The sequence below is a fragment of the Hyperoodon ampullatus genome (genome assembly GCF_949752795.1).
Source record: "Hyperoodon ampullatus genome assembly, chromosome: 19".
NCBI classification, from domain to species: Eukaryota; Metazoa; Chordata; class Mammalia; order Artiodactyla; family Ziphiidae; genus Hyperoodon; species Hyperoodon ampullatus.
In genome coordinates this window covers 18,844,581-18,867,165 of record NC_136932.1, presented here as the reverse complement: position 1 = coordinate 18,867,165, position 22,585 = coordinate 18,844,581, and the positions used below count along the sequence as shown (strand labels likewise).

General features: G+C 49.2%; 2 protein-coding genes across 3 annotated transcripts in view; one reads left to right on the top strand and one right to left on the bottom strand.

Moving 5' to 3' along the window:
• RECQL5 (RecQ like helicase 5) overlaps positions 1–16,972 on the bottom strand; it is a 31,182-nt gene extending 14,210 nt beyond the window's left edge. The window contains exons 1-7 of the mRNA XM_079724953.1: positions 16,817–16,972; positions 15,851–15,972; positions 13,977–14,495; positions 13,294–13,399; positions 12,641–12,752; positions 11,079–11,241; positions 8,577–8,656 (exon numbers count right to left, since the gene is read on the bottom strand). Coding sequence (XP_079581079.1) covers positions 8,577–8,656; positions 11,079–11,241; positions 12,641–12,752; positions 13,294–13,399; positions 13,977–14,495; positions 15,851–15,972; positions 16,817–16,943 — 1,229 coding nt within the window. The 5' untranslated portion in view covers positions 16,944–16,972. The remainder of the gene's footprint in view (positions 1–8,576; positions 8,657–11,078; positions 11,242–12,640; positions 12,753–13,293; positions 13,400–13,976; positions 14,496–15,850; positions 15,973–16,816) is intronic.
• An 834-nt stretch (positions 16,973–17,806) lies between these two features.
• SAP30BP (SAP30 binding protein) overlaps positions 17,807–22,585 on the top strand; it is a gene marked incomplete at its 5' end in the record, with an annotated part of 34,425 nt that continues 29,646 nt past the window's right edge. Inside the window, 3 exons of one of the 2 annotated variants that reach the window (XM_079725743.1) lie at positions 17,807–17,912; positions 19,349–19,458; positions 22,081–22,128. In XM_079725743.1, coding sequence (XP_079581869.1) covers positions 17,807–17,912; positions 19,349–19,458; positions 22,081–22,128 — 264 coding nt within the window. The remainder of the gene's footprint in view (positions 17,913–19,348; positions 19,459–22,080; positions 22,129–22,585) is intronic. The other variant, XM_079725744.1, reaches the window with a different exon arrangement.

The window sequence follows — 22,585 nt, the reverse complement described above, 5'->3', positions numbered from 1 at the left end:
GGTCTTCCCAAACTTCTGCAATAAGAGAGGTGAGGCCCCTACTATTGTCCATAACGTGCATCCTGACCGCTCCGTCCTTTCCCCAATGTGTGCCGGACTGTCTGCGTTCAAATCCTCACCCTCCCACCCCCGCCAGCTACGAAACGGAGGTCAGTGACTCAACCTCTTCAAGCCATGTTTCCTCCCCTGTGAAATGGGGCTAATCCTGGTCCCCACCTCCTGGGCTAAGCCTGTGAGGATAAACCGAGATGACCTTGGCACAGTGCTGGGCATATCCTAAGACCTCCACTGATATGAAGCATCGTTATCTGCCCCTCTAAATAGGGGGCCAAGCCAGAGCAATGTGGACTCATTTTAAAGACTGGGCCTGCTGACATGCAACACTGCCTGGCCTCTTTCCCTTCAGTTTACTTTCTCTCCCACAGAACTTTCCAGGTAGAGCTACAAAGCCAGGAACGAGGGCAGGGGAGGCAGAGGCTCACGTGGTACCCGCCCCCCCCAACCCCGACGCACACACACACAACCCTGGTCCGCCGGGGCCATAAAGAAGTCTGCGTTTTTTATACGCCTCTGTCATCTTGGCCTATGCAGCCCATGCTCTGCCTGCCTTGAGGCAAAGCTCCATCTACTCAGAAAACAGGGATTGGAGAGGGGATGCCAACCCCTGCCACTCCCCTGCGGCCCCACCATCTCCAGCTGACAGGCAGGCAGGAGAAGCTCTCTCTCTGGTTGGTTTCACTTCCTGGTGTCCAGGAACTTCTCTGACCGGTTTGGTTTGGGTTGAAGACCCAGAGAGGAGTGCTTCCATAGAAAATAAAAGAAATTCAAGAATCTGTCTGTACTCTCTACCACCCCCACCACACCACAAAAGAATGGGACTTGGGGGCTTCCCTGGCGGCGCAGTGGTTGAGAGTCCGCCTGCCGATGCAGGGGACACGGGTTCGTGCCCCGGTCCGGGAGGATCCCACATGCCGTGGAGCGGCTGGGCCTGTGAGCCATGGCTGCTGAGCCTGCGCGTCCGGAGCCTGTGCTCCGCAATGGGAGAGGCCACGGCAGTGAGAGGCCTACGTACCGCAAAAAAAAAAAAAAGAATGGGACTCGGAAAAATAATAACCATAATAATACTTGCAACAATGGTGAGGATAAAGATAGTTAAAATTCACTGAGGACTCATCCCCGCTCAGGCAGTGTCTTAGCATTTTGATGCAGATAAATTCATTTAGTCATCACGACAACCTCAATGCCAAATGTACCATTATTATCCCCATTTTAAAGATGAGGAAATAGGTAACTTCCCTAAATTTGACCAGCTGAAAAGTGGCAGAGCCAGCCTCTGGGCACCCCCCACCTGGCTCCAGAGCCCCTGCTCACCACACTCGGGTCCCAGGCCTCCAGCTGTAGTATTGATAAGGCTCTCATTCCATTATCCACCACCTACAATACCAACCCTAGATCCCAAACAGCCGCACCCCAAACTCTTCTCAAAGTAACCTCCCTATAAGTGGGTGTGCCCTAAGAGTTAAGAGCTGAGGTGGGGCCCAGCTATGTCTCCCCCCCAGAAGAAAAACAGAGGGAGGGTGGGAGGATGTGAAGCCCCGCCCTTTCCAGGCCCAGCACCAACAGCTGGAGGGTCCCCAGGAAGCCCTCAGTTCAGGAGATGCTCCAACGGTGCAGCAGCCTGATCCTCGTGTGACTTTTCCTTAAGTGAGTTACATCAGCATCAAGAACATCCTTCCTCAGTGTGGGTGAGGCTGAGCCTCTTTTCTAGAAAAGATTCAGGCTCCCTGGTTCGGCTGCCAAGAAGTCGGCAGACCTGGGCACCAACAGGTTGACAGGAGGTTCATTCACGTTCTCCTCCTCCAGGCCAGGCAGTACTTAACTGCTGACTCCAAATAAGATTCTGTCCCTCCCCTTGGAGAGCTTACGGGGGCACGCTGAGCCCTGCCACCAGTGGCTCCCCTGAAGCTGTCATGCCAGGTCCCAGGCAGGCTCCAATCCCACTCGGCTCAACCAACCAGATCTGCTCCAGCACAAGAGCAGCCTGATGTACTCTGGCTGGTCCTCTGGGGAAGATGGGCATGGAGAGGAGGCAGCAATTCCCCCATCATGGCAAAGAATAAAGAGGTACAGCAAGGCAGGTGGTGACCATGGAAGGGGTGGCCATCAGGCCGTCTGAGCCCCAGAGAACATCTGGCTGACTCTGGCTGCCACACCTCTCTGTTCCCACCGCCATGCCACCCTGGACCAAGCTGCCAGCAGCGCCTGCCTGCGGTCACTGCCGCAGCGTCCCAGCCGGTCTCGGCGCCGATCTCCCCGGCCTCTTCATGCCTTCCCCGCCCGTGGCCTCTGCTCCACCACTGACCACGACTGTGGTCTCTCGGTCCCTCACAAGGGTTTCACTCTACACTTCAGATCTGTGCAGTTTACTGTCCATATGTTACGCCTTATTAGAAACTACAGTAAAGCCACCAGTGCAAGAATCTTATTAGCAAAACTTGGCAGAGCAGACAAAACAGTTTTCTCTTGTTTTCCCGAACATTAACATTGAAAGCAATCTACAGATAACAATCTTCAAGACGACATATTTGCCTGTGGGTAGTAACAAATTGCAGACCATAAAAAACTGAGGACAGGGTGTTCCCTGGTGGCCTAGTGGTTGGGATTCTGGGCTTCCACTGCTGTGGCCCGGGTTCAATCCCTGGTCAGGGAACTGAGATCCCTCAAGCCGCACGGCAATAACAAGATAATAATTTAAAAAATAAAAGTTTAAAAAAAAAAAACTGAAGACAAATTAATTTTGTCCTTAGGAAAAGTCTCCTCGCTCTCCTTGGGAACCAACCGGCTGCCTACCCTGGAACACTGTCTCCTCATTCTAACTCCTACGTCGGCTTCCCATCTCAACTTCAACATCGCTCCTCCTGGGGGAGTCCTCTCAGGCCCCAGGCCAGGCTATGCCATGGGCACCAACAGCATTCTCTACCTCTTCCCATCACATCATTCCCTTCGTGGTGGTCATTTCAGAAGGATTTTCCGATCAGGGCCAGCAGTTAATTGAAAAAGTCAATTAAAGCAACGTTTGTGTACCCGAGACATACGTTCTCTACACCTCTCATTTGAAATGGAAACATACAGATGCACATTCCTTGGTCAACCTTTTTGATGCAGGGCCGAGGTCTTTTCTCCAAGTGTGGGTTTGCTGACCAGAGTTCCTGAATTGTCTATTTGCTAATTTTGATTTCTTTAAGGCGGAATAAGAACTTGAAGACATCTGCAAGGAAACCTGAGTGTGAAATACTTCTGCATTTTTAGGAAATGTTTACAGTTGTCTTGTCCACATCTATTTTTGACAGGAACAGCTGGGTCCAAACCCCAAAGCAGTAACTTCTTAGCTGTGTGACCTTGGGTAAGTTACTTAACCTCTCTGTGCCTGTTCCCCAGTTGTAAAACTGGGGTTTCAGCTATTATCACTACGTCATTTTTATGTAATGGTAAGTGCAATTATGTAATTACAAGTACAAATGCCACAAAACAGGTTTGGGAACAAGCAGCTGACGCTTAATAAGCATCCAACTAAGCTAATGGAGCGGAAGTCCGAGGGTGTGCTGAGACCAGCCTGCTGGCTCTGAGCATTCAGCAGGCCAAGGGCATTAGTCAGAGTGTTTTACAGAAGGAAATGCGAAGCGGCAGGTAAGCCAAGGTCAATTAAGCCAGGATAGTTAAGAAGGACTTCAAGGAACTTGCCCACCATCTCCTCCAGCCCCGGCTGCAGGTCAGAATCACATGATGATGGCTTCCCTGGTGTCGCAGTGGTTAAGAATCCACCTGCCAATGCAGGGGACACACATTTGAGCCCTGGTCCGGGAAGATCCCACATGCCATGGAGCAACTAAGCCCATGCACCACAACTACTGAGCCTGAGCTCTAGAGCCTGCGAGCCACAACTACTAAGCCTGCCTATCACAACTGCTGAAGCCTGCGTGCCTAAAGCCCGCGCTCCACAACGACAAGCCACCGCAATGAGAAGGCCGCGCACAGCAACAAAGTGTAGCTCCCACTCGCCGCAACTAGAGAAAGCCCGCGCGCAGCAACAAAGACCCAACGCAGCCAAAAATTAAAATAATAAATAAAAAAAAAAAGAAAACACTAAATTAAAAAAAAAAAAAAGGAGAATCACCCGACAAGCTTTACCAAGCACAGGGCTCTGACACGCCCAGAGGCTGATCTCTGTGCTACCAGGTGGGGCCTGGGCACCGGCGTTCAGAAAAGCTCCCGGATGATTGGTAACAGGCAGGGTTGAGGAACGGTACCCTATAATGTAACCCCTGGGAGGGCAGGGCCTGCCTCTCTCGCTCACGACTGGACACGCAGCACCTGGCGCAGTTCTTGGCCACCGTGGGCACTCGACTCTTTCAAGGAGGGAATGGCAGCCACCAGGTTCCACGAGCAGGGACACAGGCCCCACTCCTGCTTCCCAGCTGCCCCATCACACCAGGGGGTGGGAACCCACACGAAGCAGCTGCGGCTGGGCCTAAGCGGCACACAAAGACACCAAGGGGGAAGCTGGGCCTCCACAGGAACCCAGGGCCTCAATGGTGATAAACACCCACATGCTGGTTCCAGGAGGTGCCCGCTGGAGCTGTGGTTAATCATTGACCCGGCGCCACAGGAAGTGAGAGGCCATGCGTGGCAGCCCCAGCCCTGGGGCCTCCCGAGCTCTGGGCAGGTCCTTCCAGTAGACGGGTCATCCGGGTTGAGAGGAGGGGCGGGACCCAGCCACAGGTGAGGTGGATGGGAGGCCTGGGGCGAGGACCCCGGATCCAGTCTCTTCCCCCACCCACCCCAAGTCTGCCCTCTCTCAGCCAGGACACCTCAACCCACGCGCCCTGAGCAGCCCCCCAAAACAGCATCACAAGAGGGCAGAACACGGCGGAGGGGGTAAGTGTGAAAGACTGAAAGAGAACGCGGTTGCTAGGCAATGGGTCCTAGCCCACCTTTGTTTGCTCTGGTGACAGCAAGCAGGTCTGGTCAGGGGCAGTCAGCAATGCAGCCACCTTTTCCTCCCAAGAGTTGCTTCTCTGAGTCACAGTGCAGCTCTGGTCACCTGGCGGCTTCTTCGGCTCAGGCCCCCCAAAGCGTGGGGCCTGAAGGATTACCCTGATCCGCCTGCCCTCTCTTAGGACACAGGAGTATAAACAGCAGACCCAGGTAATGGAGCCTTCCTTCTCCGCCTTTACTCCCTTCAACTGGCTACAGACTCACAGTCTGCCCATCTCAGCTGTGTCTCAAGATTAGTTAGTCCTTCTGTTTTTACCTGCCTCTAAGGAAGCCTACAGAGGGCTCAGCTTGAGACCATCCACTCCTGCGCTCCTGTGCTGACCTCTCAAAATGCTTCCCAAATGTTTGGCAACCGAGGCAGGAAACGCAGGAAGGGTCTATAGCACTGCTTTTTAGATTCTGGCTGAGCAGTTCTCAGGGATGGGAGAGAAAGTCCTGCTCACAGCAGGGCTGTTCAGGAAAGGACTGGAGAAGCCAGAGGCAGCCTCCAGGAAGAACTCAAGGGACCCCCCCCCGCTCTTGGTGCCAGTCCCTGCTTTTGCTTCTACGGAGGAAGAAAGCCCATTTGTTGCTTGCTGGAGGCATCAAGCCCAATGACCCACCATCCCTTCAATGCCCACTAGCTACAGAGGTGGTCGCCGTTCTGTGAGGTCGCACCAGAGGGTGAAGTTGGGGGCAGGGAATAGCACCTGGGACAGGGCCTTGGAGAAGCCCCTGCACTCAGGGCCTCTGTCCCCACTTTTCCAGGTTCACATGGACAGACTACTAACAAAACGCACCTGGAAGGATGAGTTCTGGCAGAACCCCTTGGACCAGGCGGGCCTGGTAGTGATCTGCTTGTTCATCATTACGGTCCTGTTTCTCATCTTGTTTGCTATTGTGTTTGGTTTACTCCCCCCACTCGATAGGGTCAACCAGCGTGAAGAGTCGTGACCTGACTTTCTGTGGGCCAAGAAGGGGGCCACTGTTATATACTCTCAAAACACCATGTACCTTTTCTCCAAAGCCCTTTAACAGTCTGGAATTTTACATTTTTCATGTGATTATCTGATAAGTGCCTGTCTTCCCCACTGGTCCAAGCAACAAAAAACAGGGGCTGGGTCTCTTTCTGTTCCCCATTGTACCCCCTTTTCTGATGTGCCCTCGCACAGAGTCAGTATCAATCAATATTTTCTGGTTGAATAAATGAATGAATGAACAAATGAGCAAATGAATGGATAAACAGAGGGATGCTGGGCCGTTGGCTCCCCCAGCCTGGAGACCCCAGGAGTTGACAGAGCCCAGTACAATCTAGGCCTAAACCAAAGCTGTTTTTCCCATCTCAGGGTCCAGAGGCCTCTAGGCTGGAGGAAGGTTGCTTTGAACCTCATTACTGTTCCTTTTTACACGCAAAGGTAAATTTGGCCCTGTCATAAATAATCAAACGCATTTCATGGCCACGCTCGGAGAAAGTAGCTGCACGCAAAGAAGAGAGGAAGCCATCTGGACGCCCCACGCTGGCCTCATTCATGTGACCCAAGTGTCTTTTCTCTTGATCCCAGAGATGCCCAGCTATCCCTCACAGGGTCCCCCAGCCCCCATGCACCCCAGACCCTACAACGCAGCCCTTGTAGAAATGTCTCCGCCTCTGCCAAAGCCACCAAGCAGGGCTGTCCCTCACTGCCAAGTGCCCTCCCTTTGCAAACAGCTGCTTCAATGTCAACCTCAAACCAGGCTATTCTTAGAAAAAGGGCAAGTATCTAGTGAGGAAGGGGCTTTGCCTTCGTGTTACATACCATTCATGCAATGAAGAAACATTCCTTTTTACTCAAAAGAGCAATTTCAAATCCAGCCACACCAGCCATGTTCACTCCGTCCCAGGGCCTGGAAGTCCTGGAATCTGACACCCTCATGTGTAGCAAATGAGATAGAAGAGATGAGGCTGCACACGGGGCAACAGGAGGCCCACTGATGCCCGGACCCCTGACACTCTAACAGGCCCCAGCTCTCTGGTATGAGACAGAAAGCAGAGGGCCCTGGGAGGACCTGTCCTCTTGCCTGGAGAGTTGCTGCAGCCCAGAGGGATACGGCAGAGCTAAGCTTCCAGACAGCTCCACAGAGCCTCATACTCACCCCAAACAAGAGTCCAGCCAGGGTGACTTCCAGCAGAGGGGACTCTGACAACTAGCAAGGACACTGAGCCCTTTCATGACAAGCGCTTTACTCAAGGAACCAAAGAAGGCCTAATTTAGCAACTCACTATGTTAGTGCCTGAAAAGGGCTCTGGTTGCAATAGCTGTGGGCAAGGGTGCCAACCAACTCTGCTGGGCGTGGTCTTGCCACAGAGGCCAAATGAGACATGGCAGCTTGGAGAAGGAAATAGCTTCAGCCTAGGAGTCACAGACTTGGTGAATAGGAGGGGGTGGGAATCAGAACACATGGCCCAAATAAGTGTCTCTCTGGTTTCCAGAAGAAAGTCCCAAACATCTGGTGGGCACCACCAGTACCATGCACCTAATCAACTCCATGCTTTAATAATCCAGTCTTGCAAAAACCAAGATGGCATGTGTGTATGAAAATGTGCATATCACTGAAAATTGGGAAATGGGGGATTAGTGGCATCCATGAGGGATCTTAGTTCCCCGACTAGGGATTGAACCCCGGCCCTCGGCAGTGAAAGCACTGAGTCCTAACCACTGGACCGCCAGGGAACTCCCAACCACGACCTCTCTGGACACTGGTCTGTTCATCTCTTAAGTCTGAAGCAATCAATTCTGCCTCATCTACCTTACAGGGTTGTCCAACGAGATCTGACCAGTGAGAGCAGAGGAATCAAAGAGGTTTTTCGAGCAAAGGGCTACACAAATGCAAGTGCTCCCAGCTTGTCCAGAATGCTCTGGATGTCCCTCACACAGTGCGCCCACAGCTGCTCGTGCCCAGGGCTCTCCCTGCCACAATCTGCCTGTCGCTGAGCAGCTATCAGGCTCTTTCATGGCCCCCACCGCCAGCAGATGCAGATCAAATAGATAAGTGGGTTCCAAGTAGGCAGGCTGGCGTTATGTTAGAAAAGTTGATTTCTCTCCAAGCACATTACCGCCCCTGCCCTCCCAAGACATAAACTGGGCCACACGTCTCTGTTTGGGTCTGGGATGAGAGTGACTACTCCAGAAGTGAAGCCAGTGGTACAGCTCAGTGGCACGTGATGACCACAATGCCAATGGCTCAGAACTGGTCACATCTCTTGGAACTGAGTCACCCAGGGTGCCAGCCACTCCAGAAGTGGGTGGAGTGGGATGGGTGGATGACCACCCAAAATGCTCAGCGAATTCTCACAGTGCCAGAGTTTCTGGGGCCTTCCACAGAAAGGTGGGAGGGTACCAACTTCCATGCTCCCACAGGAAATATTCCCACACGATGGCTTTCAGCAGGCAGGGGTCCCTTGGTGGCCCAAGAACTGTCCTATGTTAGCTGGTTAACTAGCGGTGCTGGGAGAGGAAAAGATCTCACTAACACTTGTTTCCACACACAAGAAAGTCACTCACCCCAATTCTTCACAGAAGGCCACCAGGGCATCAAAGGCCAAGACAGCAGCTTTATCGGATGCCTTTTTCCCTCTCTTTTCCTGGAGACAAGAAACGACCATTCAGTAAAAGTCTTACATAGTTGGACTACCCTGTTGCCCAACAAATGGTGAGAGAGAAAAATATCAAATGAAACTAATAAAGCCATTCACAAAACAGAGTCCCCACACCTGACCATGCATCGGAATCACCTGGGTAACTTTAAAAGACCTGAGGCCCAATTCAGCAAGACTACTGAATTGAACTTTTTGAACCTGGAGCTCCAGGGAGTTTGTATTTTCAAAAAGCTGCTCAGGTGATCCTCATGCAAAGGGCCCGGGGAATGGCATTTGGGAATCACCGTATAATATGACCTAATTTAATAGGAGTTAAACACATACACGAGTGTGTGAAGGAACATACTAACCTCTGTATGTGTGGAAGGACATACACTAAATGTTGACAGTCATTACTTCTGAGTGTTGGGATTATACATTATTTGCCTTTTGGTACATGGCTATTGGTTAAATTTTCCTTTTTAAAAATTGTAAAGGGACTTCCCTGGCGGTCCAGTGGTTAAGACTTTGCCTTCCAATGCAGGGGTTGCATGTTCGATCCCTGGGCGGGGAGCTAAGATCCCACATGCCTCGCAACCAAAACAGCAAAACGTAAAACAGAAGCAATAGTGTAACAAATTCAATAAAGACTTTAAAAATGGTCCACATCAAAAAAAAATCTTTAAAAAAAATTGTGAAAAAATTTAAAATACAGAAGAGCCAAGAAAATATAGCAGACACTAATACCCAAGACATTCTCTATTCTTTCTGCTTCTGGAAGTTGAATGGTTCCCATCTCCCGAACACACAAATACACATACTTCCTCTACTTCCATTCTCCCAATACATTTATATCACGATTTCTTATTACATCACAATTTCCCTTAAGGTGATTCTTCAGAGCTAACTGCGTGATTATATTTTTACTATTTCCCATGATCACATATCCTTCGACAATGTTGTTTCTCCTGAAATTAACAGCTGACCTGTTTCTTCATTTCCTTAGATTTCAGTGCATCACGAATACCCCCCCAAATGTTCTGATGTAATGAAAAATTCATTTCGGGAAGGGGGGGCCAATGATGGCAAGGTCCACTTTTATCTTTGGGAACGTCCTTCCTGGTGCCTTCTGTCCCCGTGTTAGACCTGGGCCTCTGCTCTCCAGGCCTGGTGCACAGCTGAGACTACCCTTCACTCTCGTCCTAGGACACTCCCTTTGCCTCGCTCCTGGGTCAGGTCTCCATCTTCCTTTCCTAGTTGACTGCCTCTGCAGTGGAGAACATCCTTTAGTAGCTTCTCCAAAGGAGAAAGTTTCTTGAAATCGTCTGTCTGAAAATGTCTTTATCCTACTTTCACACTGGCTGGGTAGGAAATTCTAGATTGGATGGTTTATTTAGCATTTGGAAGCACTGTTTCTCGTTTCCAGTATTACAATGGTGAAAACTGGCGCTCTTTGGACTCCCCGTCCTCCATGTAACACCTCTCTGGAAGCTTTCAGGATCATCTCTTTTTAATTTATTTTTTATTTAAAAAAAATCTTTTTTCGCTGCATTGGGTCTTCATTGCTGTGCACAGGCTTTCTCAAGTTGCAGTGAGTGGGGCCTACCCTTCATTGCAGTGCACAGGCTTTTCATTGCGGTGGCTTCTCTTGTTGCAGAGCACAGGCTCCAGGCACATGGGCTTCAGTAGTTGTGGCACACGGGCTCAGTAGTTGTGGCACGTGGGCTTAGTCGCTCTGCGGCATGTGGGATCTTCCCGGACCAGGGCTTGAACCCGTGTCCCCTGCATTGGCAGGTGGATTCTTTTTTTTTTTTTTTTTTTTTTTTTGCGGTACGCGGGCCTCTCACTGCTGTGGCCTCTCCCGTTGTGGAGCACAGGCTCCGGACGCGCAGGCTCAGCGGCCATGGCTCACGGGCCCAGCCCATGTGGGATCTTCCCGGACTGGGGCACGAACCCATGTCCCCTGCATTGGCAGGCGGACTCTCAACCACTGCACCACCAGGAAAGCCCTTCCTGTTGATTTATAATGCCACCTATCATACACCAAGTTCCCTTATATTCCTGAGTCTGTGTCTAGGTTCTCTACAAAGAATATGCAACCAGTTTAAAAAATAAAAAATAAAAGGCTAAAATCAAAGAACTTATAACAATATAGGAAAATGCTTATGTAACAATGCTAATTTAAAACAAGGCAGGATTGATCTTGACTATGTAAAATAATACACACACAACAGACTGTACCAAGATCAATTAAGTATAAAGAGAAGAGTCTAACCTAGTTATAAGCTATCCACCAACACCCCATTCCCCGCCTTGCTGTACCTCTAGCCTCAGAAGCACCCCTCCAGATTACAGAAGCTCCATCTGGGTTCGGAAATTGCAGAGCGGTGGGTTCAGACAAGAAGGGCTCCTACTGCCCAGGACTTACCTGGAGTTTTGCTACTTCCTTCCTGATCAGGAAGCTGACTTGGTCCCGGTCATTCCTAGAGTAATACAGACGGCACCAGGAAGGCTTTCCATCTCTGCCCGCGCGGCCAGACTCCTGGTAGTACCCAGCCATAGACTTGGCAATATTCCAGTGGGCGACAAACCTGTAGGATCCAAGGGACAAGCAGCATGAGATGTGGCAGAAAAGCTGAGGGGAGAAGTGTCTCCCAGTCAGCGGAGCAGGGGTCTCCACAGGGACCAGGAGTGGGAGGCTGGCAGGCAGAGAGGCAGAGATAGGCCCCCCGAGTAAGCATGGCTAGGACCCTGCAGTCCTTCAGCAGGCCTTCTCACCATGGAGCAGCTCATGAAAAAAATAGCGGACTTAAAGAAACAAGATTAGGACACTTATGAGCTGGGTAAGTCCTTTATAACATCTTTGAAGAGGGAAGAGGACAATACTTATGAAGTACCTACTATGAGCCAGTGTATATATTTGTCTTGTTAAATCATTACAGTGGGGCTTCCCTGGTGGCGCAGTGGTTGAGAGTCCACCTGCCGATGCAGGGGACACGGGTTTGTGCCCCGGTCCGGGAAGATCCCACATGCCGCGGAGCGGCTGGGCCCGTGAGCCATGGCCGCTGAGCCTGCGCATCCGGAGCCTGTGCTCCGCAATAGGAGAGGCCACAACAGTGAGAGGCCCACGTACCGCAAAAAAAAAAAAAAAAAAAAAAAATTACAGTCACCATCTTGTGAGGTAGCCTCATTTTATAGACAATGAACTTAGGATTCAGAGAGGTAAATTTGTACAACGGGACGGCAGAGCTAGGATTTGAGCCTAGGGGTGTCTGACTCCAAAGTTGATCCGTAATAAGACACAGCTGACCCAGGATTCAAACTCTGATTCCAAAGTCCACGTTGTCTCAAGTATAGTTCACGGTCTAATTCCTACCCTGACCAACTCAGGGTCACTATGAGGCTTAACAAGACCACGTATGCAAAAGTGCTATGTAAATCACACAAGGCATTACTGTTGGGTGTTAATCAGAGCAAAGGGCTTCAGGCTGCAGCCCAAAATGTCTCCGGAAGGTCAAGCATGCCTGGAGGTAAAAGACTTCCCAACAGAGGCCAGTGTGGGGCTAGGAGGCTGGGATGTACCCATCTCTTCTGGACTCCAGTAAACAGTAACAAGGAGTGACGGTAACGAGACCTTTGCCTTTGGTTTTGCACAGGGAGCAGTTTTAAGATAGTTCATTCCACCCCCTCACAGGCTCCAGATGCTAAGGTGGGAGTGGGCGGGGCTGTGTTAAAGGGTGAGCCTGATGGTCTGCATGCTGCCCCTTCTTCTGGGGGATGGAAGAACCATGCTGTGCCATCACCAGGGAGCAGAGGAACTGTGCACAGAACCTGTCAGCGTTTGGACTATGTACCAGGGACTCTATCCTGGGGCCTCCTTCCCCTCTGCCCCTAGAAGGACACACAGACCTGGCTCCCCAGAGCACCAGGAGGCCCACTGCCCCGGAGCCAGGCCCCAACTGGCAAAGTCAGACAAGAACCAGGGCTCACCTGACATTGGCTTTGTCCACTCCCATTCCAAAACTAATAGTTGCAACAATTACAGGGACCTTCTCCTCCATCCACTCGTTCTGCACCAGCGTTCTTTCAGGAGCCTTCAGCCCTAGAAAAGAGGGGAAGGTGAAGAAGGGAACTTGCAGTTCCCTTGGGTTTCCCCTGAGGTCTACCTTGGGTCTGATGCCGTGCTGGGCACAGTACACACACCCTGAATCCATCACTTACCAGCTGTATGACCTCAGGCCAGGCACTTAACCCACCAAGTCTGAGCCAGTAAACATAGAGACCCAGGCCTGTGTGTGGCACTGAGCACTCCATAAATGTGACAGCCAGGATTCAAACCCAAGTCCATTGGCCTCCAGAGCCTGTGCTCTTTCCAGGACACCAATACCTGGGCTAAAACAACTCATCATCTGCTGCTGGGTGGGCACAGGGTGACAACAAGAATTCAGGAGTCACAATTCTCCTTTTAGATCTCATTTGGGTCTAGACTCCTTTCTGTGAATTTAAGTGAATCACTTTAGCTCTGCCTGGGTATCTGGAAAAAGATGGTGGACCACCTGATTATCCAGGATTCTTAAGGAACAAAAGACCGGCTAAGAGGCTTCTGAGAGTAAGGAGGGCCACGTGGCCCAGGTGCCCCTTACCTGCATGGTACGCCTTGGCATTCACGCCCCTGTAACTGAGCTCTATGGCCAGCTGTTCACAGGCCTCCCTGGTCCTGCAGTAGACAATGCCGCAGCCGGAAAACAACTGAAAGGGGAGGCACGGGAAGAAAATAAGCATTGGGAAGATCGCACTGCAGCCTGCTCGTTTTATTTATTTATTTATTGGCCGCATCACGCGGCTTGTGCGACCTTAGTTCTCTGACCAGGGACTGAACTCATGCCCCAGCAGTGAAAGAGCCAGGTCCCAACCACTGGTCCACCGGGGAAGTCCCTGCTTTAAAAGCAGCTCTAACTCTCTCTCATCAGGCTCACGGTCTCCTCTGAGGCAGACCACCTAGCACAGCCCTGCTACTTTCTAACAAGGCGGGAGCAAAGCAGCTCAAAACCCAACTTTTCTAACCCCTGCCTCCTCCCTACAAACCTCGGATAGGTCTGCAAAGGCCCCCCACAGGAGGACTCCGGGACATGGGAACCCCAGTAAGGGGGACAAGGCCAGGAAACCAAAAGGACAACTCTGTGCATGAGTTTTAAGAAGCGATGGCTAGTCCTGGCTGAGGAAGCTAGAAAAGCAAAGATCTTGGAAATGAGAATCCTTCTCTATGCCGCACACAGCAGCCCGCCGCCCCTGATGTACCTCGGCCCCCCAACCTCAATGCCCTCACCCCTTTATCAGCCTTCTGTCCGAGAGCCTTAAGGCAGAAGTCCCTCAGGTTCCCGTAGGGATCAGGAAGCAGTTCCTTGAACTGCACATCATAGAAGAGGTTAGCCCGGAAGCAGGGAGTCTTGAAGGTAGCAACTGGCTGCTTCAGCTGCAGGGCAGCAAACACATCCTCTCGGACCTGCGGGGTGGCTGTGGCAGTGAGAGCCACACAGGGGGCGTGGGCCAGGCGGGGGCGCAGGGCTCCCAGACGCAAGTAGTCAGGACGGAAGTCGTGCCCCCACTGGGAAACACAATGAGCTTCATCCACCACGAGGTAAGAGAGCAGGTGGCGAGATGCCAAAGAGTTTAGGGCGGGCTGGAAGGAGGCAGAAGCTGCCATCTCTGGCGTGATGTACAGAAGCTTGGTCCAGGGCTTTTCCTTCTCCAGGTCGGAGAGCAGCTCCTTCTTCTGCTGTGCCGAGAGCTTTGAGTTCAGGGAACTCACTTGGACCTTCAGGGCCAGCAAGTGGTCCACTTGGTCCTGAGGGTAGAAGCGGGAGAGGGGACTATAGGTGGCCCTCAGGCCTCAGTGGTAAACGTTGCTGTGACTCCCTGGGGTACTTCACAGCCATAAAACATCCTTCTCTCACCCTCTAACGTGTCTTCTCTTCGCATAAAAAGTACAGGAGGTGAAGTGGTTGATGTGTGGAGCCAGATAGACTTGGATTTAATCCCGGCTCAATTACCACATGCTCTTCAGCTGGTTCTTAACCTTTCAATTTTCTCACTCTCATTCTTTCATTTTGCTATAAAAAGAGTAAAACTACCTAATAGGATTGTTTTAAGAATTAAATGAAATTTTACACTTGGAAGGTACATTAATGCCCCTAAACACTTAGCACAAAGCCTGAGACTAGCACACACTCACTAAGCATTGTTATTGTTGTTCTCTAGTCCTCTCTCTCTCTCTCCTTTTCTTCATGGTGGATGGCTCTTAACCACATGGCCACACTTCCTCATTTCTGATTCTATCAGTCCATCTGCAGGCCTTAAATATAGTCAGAAGCACAGAACAGATGTTAACAACATCCCAATAAGTTTCTCACCTTTTTTTCTCTCATGGCTGTGCTCTCGCCAGAATAAAGCAGTATATACCAGGGATTCTCCTACATCGATTTATACCTCTCTATCCACCTGCATCTTCTATAACATCAAGAGTGCACATGTGTACACATGAGAGTGAGTGTGTATGTGCATACACATACAGTTCCATATTCCTCCAGGCAAAAAGTTACAAAGGAGGGTGAGAGACCTCAGGCCATCAAAACACAGAAGACTCATTCATAACCCACCAGAGTGATATGTACTAGTGGAGAACCCCACATTTGGGTGATTCAGAAACCCAATACAGAGAGGGATATAGGCAAATCAAAGAAAAATAAGAGGCAAAAGACCAAAGAAAGGTGGACTTCCCTGGTGGTGCAGCGGTTAAAAATCCACCTGCAAATGTAGGGGACACAGGTTTGATCCCTGGTCAGGGAAGATCCCACATGCTGCGGAGCAACTAAGCCAGTGTACCACAACTAGTGAGCCCGTGCGCTAGAGGCCACAAGCCACAACTACTGAGCCCGTGTGCCACAACTACTGAAGCCCGTGCACCTAGAGTCCAAGCACCACAACAAAGAGTAGCCTTCACTTGCTACAACTAGAGAAAGCCCACGTGCAGCAACGAAGATGCAACACAGCCAAAAATAAAATAAATTAATTAACAAATTATTTTTTTTAAAAAGACCAAAGAAAGGAGAAGTAAAATTTCCAGCTATTAACCAACCATCCCCCAAAAAAAACCTTCCTCTAAATTTTCTGGGCTGCCACCTTCATTCCCCTGAGCCTCACCTGAATCAAAGCAATGAGAGGAGAGATCACGATGGTGATGCCTTTGGCCAACAGAGCAGGGAGCTGATAGCAGAGGGATTTTCCTGCCCCCGTGGGCATGCACACAAAGACATCCTTGTCGCCTGCAAAAATACAAGAAGGCAACATCTCAATGCTTCCTGCCTTTTAATCTCTCCCCTTCATCAAGGCTGCTGAAAATTAAACAAGAATGTAGGAAAAACCCCTCGCAGAGTGTCTGGCACGTGCAAGGGTCTCAATATAACCTCAATTCTCTTCCCATCCTTTCTATGAAAAGGGGAGCGGTCCAGGGAGATCTGGCAATGCACACAAACCATTTCCAGTAGTGGCAATAACAACTACAAGGGTAAGAAGTCTGAGTCTGCTGGGATATGGATGACTGAACTGAACAGCCATGAAAGCTGAATACTTCTGGATGAGTGGGCATATCTGTATAAACATGGAAAAAACATCACTTAGAGAGTTTTGTTTATAAGTGTTATAATGTAATTAACATGACACTGCTGCTCCCCTCTTGACAACCACCATTTGTCAACATATCTCAGTTTTATATTACTCCTTCCTTCCCTATTTGGGACCCAGACCACTCAATCTTCAACACAGGAATTACCTAGAAGGTGACTGGCTTAGGCTATTCCTGCCATGCCCCCACCCCACCCCCACCCCCACCCCACTGCCTACACACAAAGGAGAATGGAAATTTATGAGCTGTTTCCAAAGACAACCTTAGCTCTGGCTATGAAATATCAGAACCAGAACAGCTGGGTGGTTCTGCCAATAAAACTGCAAGTTTTGGGTGACAGATCTACAAGAGCCTCAAAACCAAATATGGCCCAAGGGTGGGGAGGAAGGAAGGAAGGGTCAGAAGGAAGGTGTTCTTCCTTCTGTAGTGGCAGCGCTATGGTATAGCCAGCACAAACATAAATGCAGGTAGTTTGGCAACATTACCTTTCACTACAGCCATGGTTGCCCTCTCCTGCAAAGGCGTCTTAAAAGAATCAAACCCAAAGACCTTCTTCAACGTGCTCCGGACTCGACGCTCAGGGTCAAAAGGAGAGGAAGGGTTGCTACTCATCTTGACGACAGTGGCCAAAGGTTAAGGCAAAGGTGATGATCATATGGTTGCAAGGAGAACTCTCTGTTCTGCTTTTCAAAGCCTACTTATTTTTTCTATAAGTTTGCTTTATTACACTCAAACTATATTATTTTCAAATAATATAGCTCCAGGTGAACAGCCTCAAGCAATACATTCCTGGGTAATTATCTCCATTTTTATGCTCGGTGAAAATAAAAACACCCAACTATCACAGGCCACGGTACAGCGCAGAGCTAGAAATCAGATCACGAGAAAAAACACAAATATCTTCAGAATAGTTTGGAGAAGATGGAATTTTTTTTCTAAGATCCACCCTCTGCTCTATAAGCACAGCCATGACGACCATTCTTCCCCCCAGGACCCCGACCCCTTCTCCCCGCCACGACCCCCGCGCCCAGAGGAGAGCTCTTCCCTTTTCCTCCTCTGAACCCTAGATCTGTTCTTTCCTCCCTTCCCCAGCCGAAGCCTCCCTCTCTTCACCCCAAGATATCAGAGCCGGCCGTGGGCCCCAAGGAGCGAGGGGCTCTTGTCGGGCAGTTGCTGCCCGCTGGCTCGGGAACTACTCGAAGACCCCCATACGCCACAGAAAACTCTCAAAAGCCAAACTGCTGGGAATGCAATGTCAGGTAAAACCCACACAAGCGTGTGTCCGTCGCGCAGTGATGACGTTGCGCAAGCGTTGGCGCGAGGGGGCGGAGCCAGGCGCGGGAACGGCCGTTTTGATTGGTTCTCGGTCTGAAACTGGCGCGGGATCTCCTGGGATCCGGAAGTAGTTGCCTTTCCCCCCGGAAGTCGGCTCTTTGGAGTCATAGGAGTGAGCCACGCCGGGGCTGTGGGAAAAGATGGCGGGGAAGAAGAATGTTCTGTCGTCTTTGGCAGTTTACGCGGAAGATTCAGAGCCCGAGTCTGACGGCGAGGCAGGAGTTGAAACGGCGGGCGGCGCAGCTGGTGAGGCCCGAGTAGGGAGCTGGAAGGGGAGAATCGGATGTCTGCTCGGAATGCTGCTCCCCTAGCAGGCGGGAGGCAAAGAGATGGTCATTGTGCCCCAAGTATCGGGCTCTGGAGCCCCAAAGGGCGTTCAGGGTCCTGGGATAGACAGAGCGTTAGATGCTCTGTAGCAAGAATGGGCCGTCTCCTTCTTTTGATTCGATTATTCTTCCGAAACTTACTGAAAGCCTTCTCCCTACTGGGCATCGTGCTGGGCAGAAGGATGGACGGAGGGTGGAGAGAGTCCAAGGCTACTGAACCACCACCTATTTTCTCCGGCCTTGTTTGGTGGGGGAGAGCGAAACTTTTAATTAATAATATGCTTTAGCCATATCTTGGAACTTTTAAAAATACATACATCCTGTCTCCACTGCGAGGGACTCTAATTCAGTAGATCTGGAGAAGGACCTGGGCATTTGTGAGCTTTTCAAGGCTTCTTGGTGATTCCATTATTTTGTGAGTTGTTAAAGCCCATCAGTGATTTTGTTGCTCTACTCTGGTTAAGAATCACAATGTTAAGAAATGGGAACAGATCTATATGGAGATGTAGAGAGGCAGCAAGTTAGCCAACGTATCTGGGCCTTGGTTTCCTCATTTGGAAAGTGATGGGGGTCGGGGGGCCTTGGGCTGGGTTAGCTCCTCTCAGTTTTGTGTGGTCTCTGCCTGTCAGGAAGTTCTCTGGTGGTTTCCCAGTCATTTGTTTTGTTTTGGGGCTTTGTTGTTTTTGTTTTAAACGTAGGAAAAGATTTTGTTTCTCAAGTAGGTATGATTGAGAACCTCTCCAGGTGCCCCCATTTAAGGTCCTGTTCCTAGGGGAGGACACACAAAAATGAGAATGACAGAGTCCTTGTCTTGATGAGAAGACAAGTTCATTGGTGCCTATGATACAAGGTAGACATACGCAGATAAAAATAGATGGGTTTTTTTTGAATTTTATTTTATTTTTTATATAGTACGTTCTTATTAGTTATCTGTTTTATACACATTAGTGTATATATGTCAATCCCAATCTCCCAAGTCATCCCACTACCACCCCACCACCCTGCCACTTTCCCCCCTTGGTGTCCATACGTTTGTTCAAAAGAGATGTTTAAACAACATGGTATAATAGTTCAGAGAAGGGAAGGCTTCAGTTGGCATAATAGGCAGATTGGCAGCATTAGAAACGAAATTTAATATTACTTGGTTTTCTTCCCTGTTCTTTTAATGAATTCATACACTAAATTCTGTGATCTTCCCAAAAGCAGAATCTGGGCCTAAGGTCACTTACATGAGATTTAGGTTTCCTTTTCTCTTCAGAGATAGTCCTCGCAACTCAGATCACTCAGGTGGTTTTTTTTTTTTTTTTTTGCATTCTTTTCCCCATTCGTTCATTTTATTTTTCTCTTCTGTTTAAGAGGAGAAAGGCGGATTGGTATCTGAAGCCTATGGAGAGGATGATTTTTCTCGCCTCGGGGGTGATGAAGATGGCTATGAAGAAGAGGAGGATGAGAATAGCAAACAGTCGGTAAGTAAGTCTGTTCCCAAATCCAGAGCTGCTCAAAGCACCATTTATCAGAAACTTTCTGACCTGTACCAACAGTGTTCCATTTCATGCCTAATTTCATCCCCCTCCCCCGCCCTTTTATTTTCTTTAGTATCAGTTGAGGAAACTGGGTTGGATATCAGTAGTTCTTTTTTTTTTTTTTTTTTTTTTTTTTTGCAGTATGCGGGCCTCTCACTGTTGTGGCCTCTCCCATTGAGGAGCACAGGCTCCGGACGCGCAGGCTCAGCGGCCATGGCTCACGGGCCTAGCCGCTCCGCGGCATGTGGGATCTTCCCAAACCGGGGCACGAACCCGCATCCCCTGCATCGGCAGGCGGACTCTCAACCACTGCGCCACCAGGGAAGCCCATCAGTAGTTCTATTTGAAAATCAAATTCGTTTTCACCTGAACCATTTTGTATTAACCTTTGAATTGAAATTTGGGGGAAAAGATAGTGGACAATTTTATTTAACACAGATATCAATGGGTGTTTTATGTTGGTTTTCCCTGTTTAGGTAATTTATTCCATTTGTAACAGTGCATTCATCCTAATTGGTGTAACATTTATATCTGCACTCAATTCTGTGTTATTTGTAATCTTGGTTGGGGTTCATTCAAATTTTTCAGTTTATTAGAAAGACTAGGAAGAACAGTTATTTGTTCTTTGATCCTTATTAACTCCTTTCTTGACTTTTTACTTGGCACTTTTTGTCAAAGTGTTCTTGATCACAAATCTTGCCTGATGTTTAGTATGTGCTGACTATCAAAGGAAAGAGAACTTGCATCTTAATTAATCAGAAAGACTTTAGGTACACTGTCACCTGAGCATCATGGGCCAGAATTTTAAAGTTTGGAGAAAAACAAGGATTCAGTCTGGTGCTTAACACAAAGACATACAAAGTTGAATCTCAATATAAAATCTGGTTATTTAGCAACAGCTCTAATTAAAATGCTCAGTGTTCTATATTATTTGTTTGAAAATTTTGTTACTCGTTGATACTTAAATGTTAACATTAAAATGCTTCACAGGGAATTGCCTGGCGGTCCAGTGGTTAGGACTCTGTGCTCTCACTGCGAGGGCCCAGGTTCAATCCCTGGTTGGGGAACTAAGATCCCACAAGCCGCGAGGTGCGGCCAAAAAAGGGGGAGGGGCGGGGATAAAATGCTTTACAAATTAAACAAAAACGCGTTTTGTATTTTCTGTTGTTTTGGAAGAACTTTTTGTCCCCTTAGGCCTCCCCTCCCCCATGATTGCTGATAATTCAGAATTGACTAAAATTGTTTAGAAAAGCTTTGTAAGTTATTTCGTTTTTCTGCTTTTCTTAAGTGCATACATAGTGGCTTAACATCCGTAACTATTTTCTTCAGCAAATTTGCACGACGTGTGTTTTTGAAGTGTTATTCTATATTTGCTTTGCATAGAATTTTTACCAGATTTAAGCTTTACTTCAAATTTTAGTAAAATCCTCGCATCCAATCCCAATATAGACATTCTAAAATGTGATTATACTTGGCTGAGCTACGTCTCTGATTATTTGGGCTGATGGGTTCCATTTGGAGGAGATTTTGGAGATTACGTTTAAAACCTGTGGCTCACTGATGCCTTGCAGGACAGTTAAATCTCAAAGCCATCAGTGTAGTTCAAGTCTCTCAGGTGGTGTTTATATTAACATCTGGCAGGCTTTTTAATTTGGGGGTTAAAGTGATTGAAAAAAGCAGTTTTAAATGAAACAGTTTTCTGTTGGATGTTAAATCATGGCTCCCGCGTATTGGGGTGTGCTGGGTAGTGGAACGGATATGGATTATAGCTACCTAACAGGTAGCATTTAGTGGAATGGTGGGCTAGCTTGGGTGAGGTCGGGGCACACTTTGGAAAATGCCTTGCCCACGTGGTGCTTTGTGTCAGGCAGGCCCTTTGGATAGGGAACAAGGCTGGATGGAACGGGTCACCGGCAGTTCTGTGAACGCTTGCATGGAGGCAGGGCCCACTCAGCTGGGACCCAGGACAGGCTGGGCATTGCCCTTCAGTCCTGCCTTTCCCGGCTCACTCGCCCTGGTCGTTTGATGCCTACCTTCCTACTGTTCATGTTGGCGCAGGTGTTGCTGGTTGAAGCGCTGGGGTATAGTGTGTGGGGGTCATGGCACTCCAGGGGCAAACAATGTTATGGGAGCTCTGAGTCTGATGTATTTGTGTACATGAAAGGCAAAGAAGGAAAAAAAGACTCACACCTGGTTTGAAATCACCGATACTTCATTGGAAACGCCATTCCTATTTTATCCTGTGGCGCCTGATCTTATTCTTTTCTCAAGCATATTGCCACCTTTCTCCATTTTTGTGTTTGTGGTTTTTAATCTCAGGCATTTTCATTAATATAGGCTATGGCACTGCTGGCATAACAACTTTGAGCTGCTGATGTTGTTCCCCCCCACCACTGAACATCTCTTTTTCCCCTTCTCTTTCTCTAGAGCCTGGGTCATATGGTAGGGGAGGGGTTCTTGGTGGGACAACCCAAGCTGGGTAGATTTGCTCCAAACCCTGTTATGCATGTGAGAACCTCAGGCCCAGTCCTTTAAGCTTAATCCTCTAAATTCTTTGTCTTGTAGGAAGATGACGATTCAGAGACTGAAAAACCTGAGGCTGATGACCCAAAGGTATTTGGTGTTGGCTGTGGTGGGGTGGCTGGATACGAACAAGGCATTTTTAACAATATGGCTCAGTTCGTGTGTCTGGTCAAGATCTGTCTCACTAACATACTGTGTAACCATGTGTAAGTTGGGGGAGAGAAGCCTGGAGACTACCCTGGACTGTCCTGAGGCAGCTCGATTTCCAGCCTCGCAGCCAAGGTGAGAGGCTTGGCTAAGTGCAGCAACCCACCTCTGCTCCGAATCCAGGTGGGCTCTGGGGGGTCACTGCCCCTGCAGGTGGGTTAGATGTGGGAATGTTTTTAGTATCAGGAAGCCATAAGGGCTGCCTCGTGTACCATGGGCTCTCTTTAGTCGTCTAGACGTGAAGAAGGGCCATAGAGAGCCAGACGAAATGAGACCTCTCCCAGCTATGGGGGATGCTGAGCCTAAGCCTTGTTTTTCCAGGCTTGTGCCCTTCCACTCT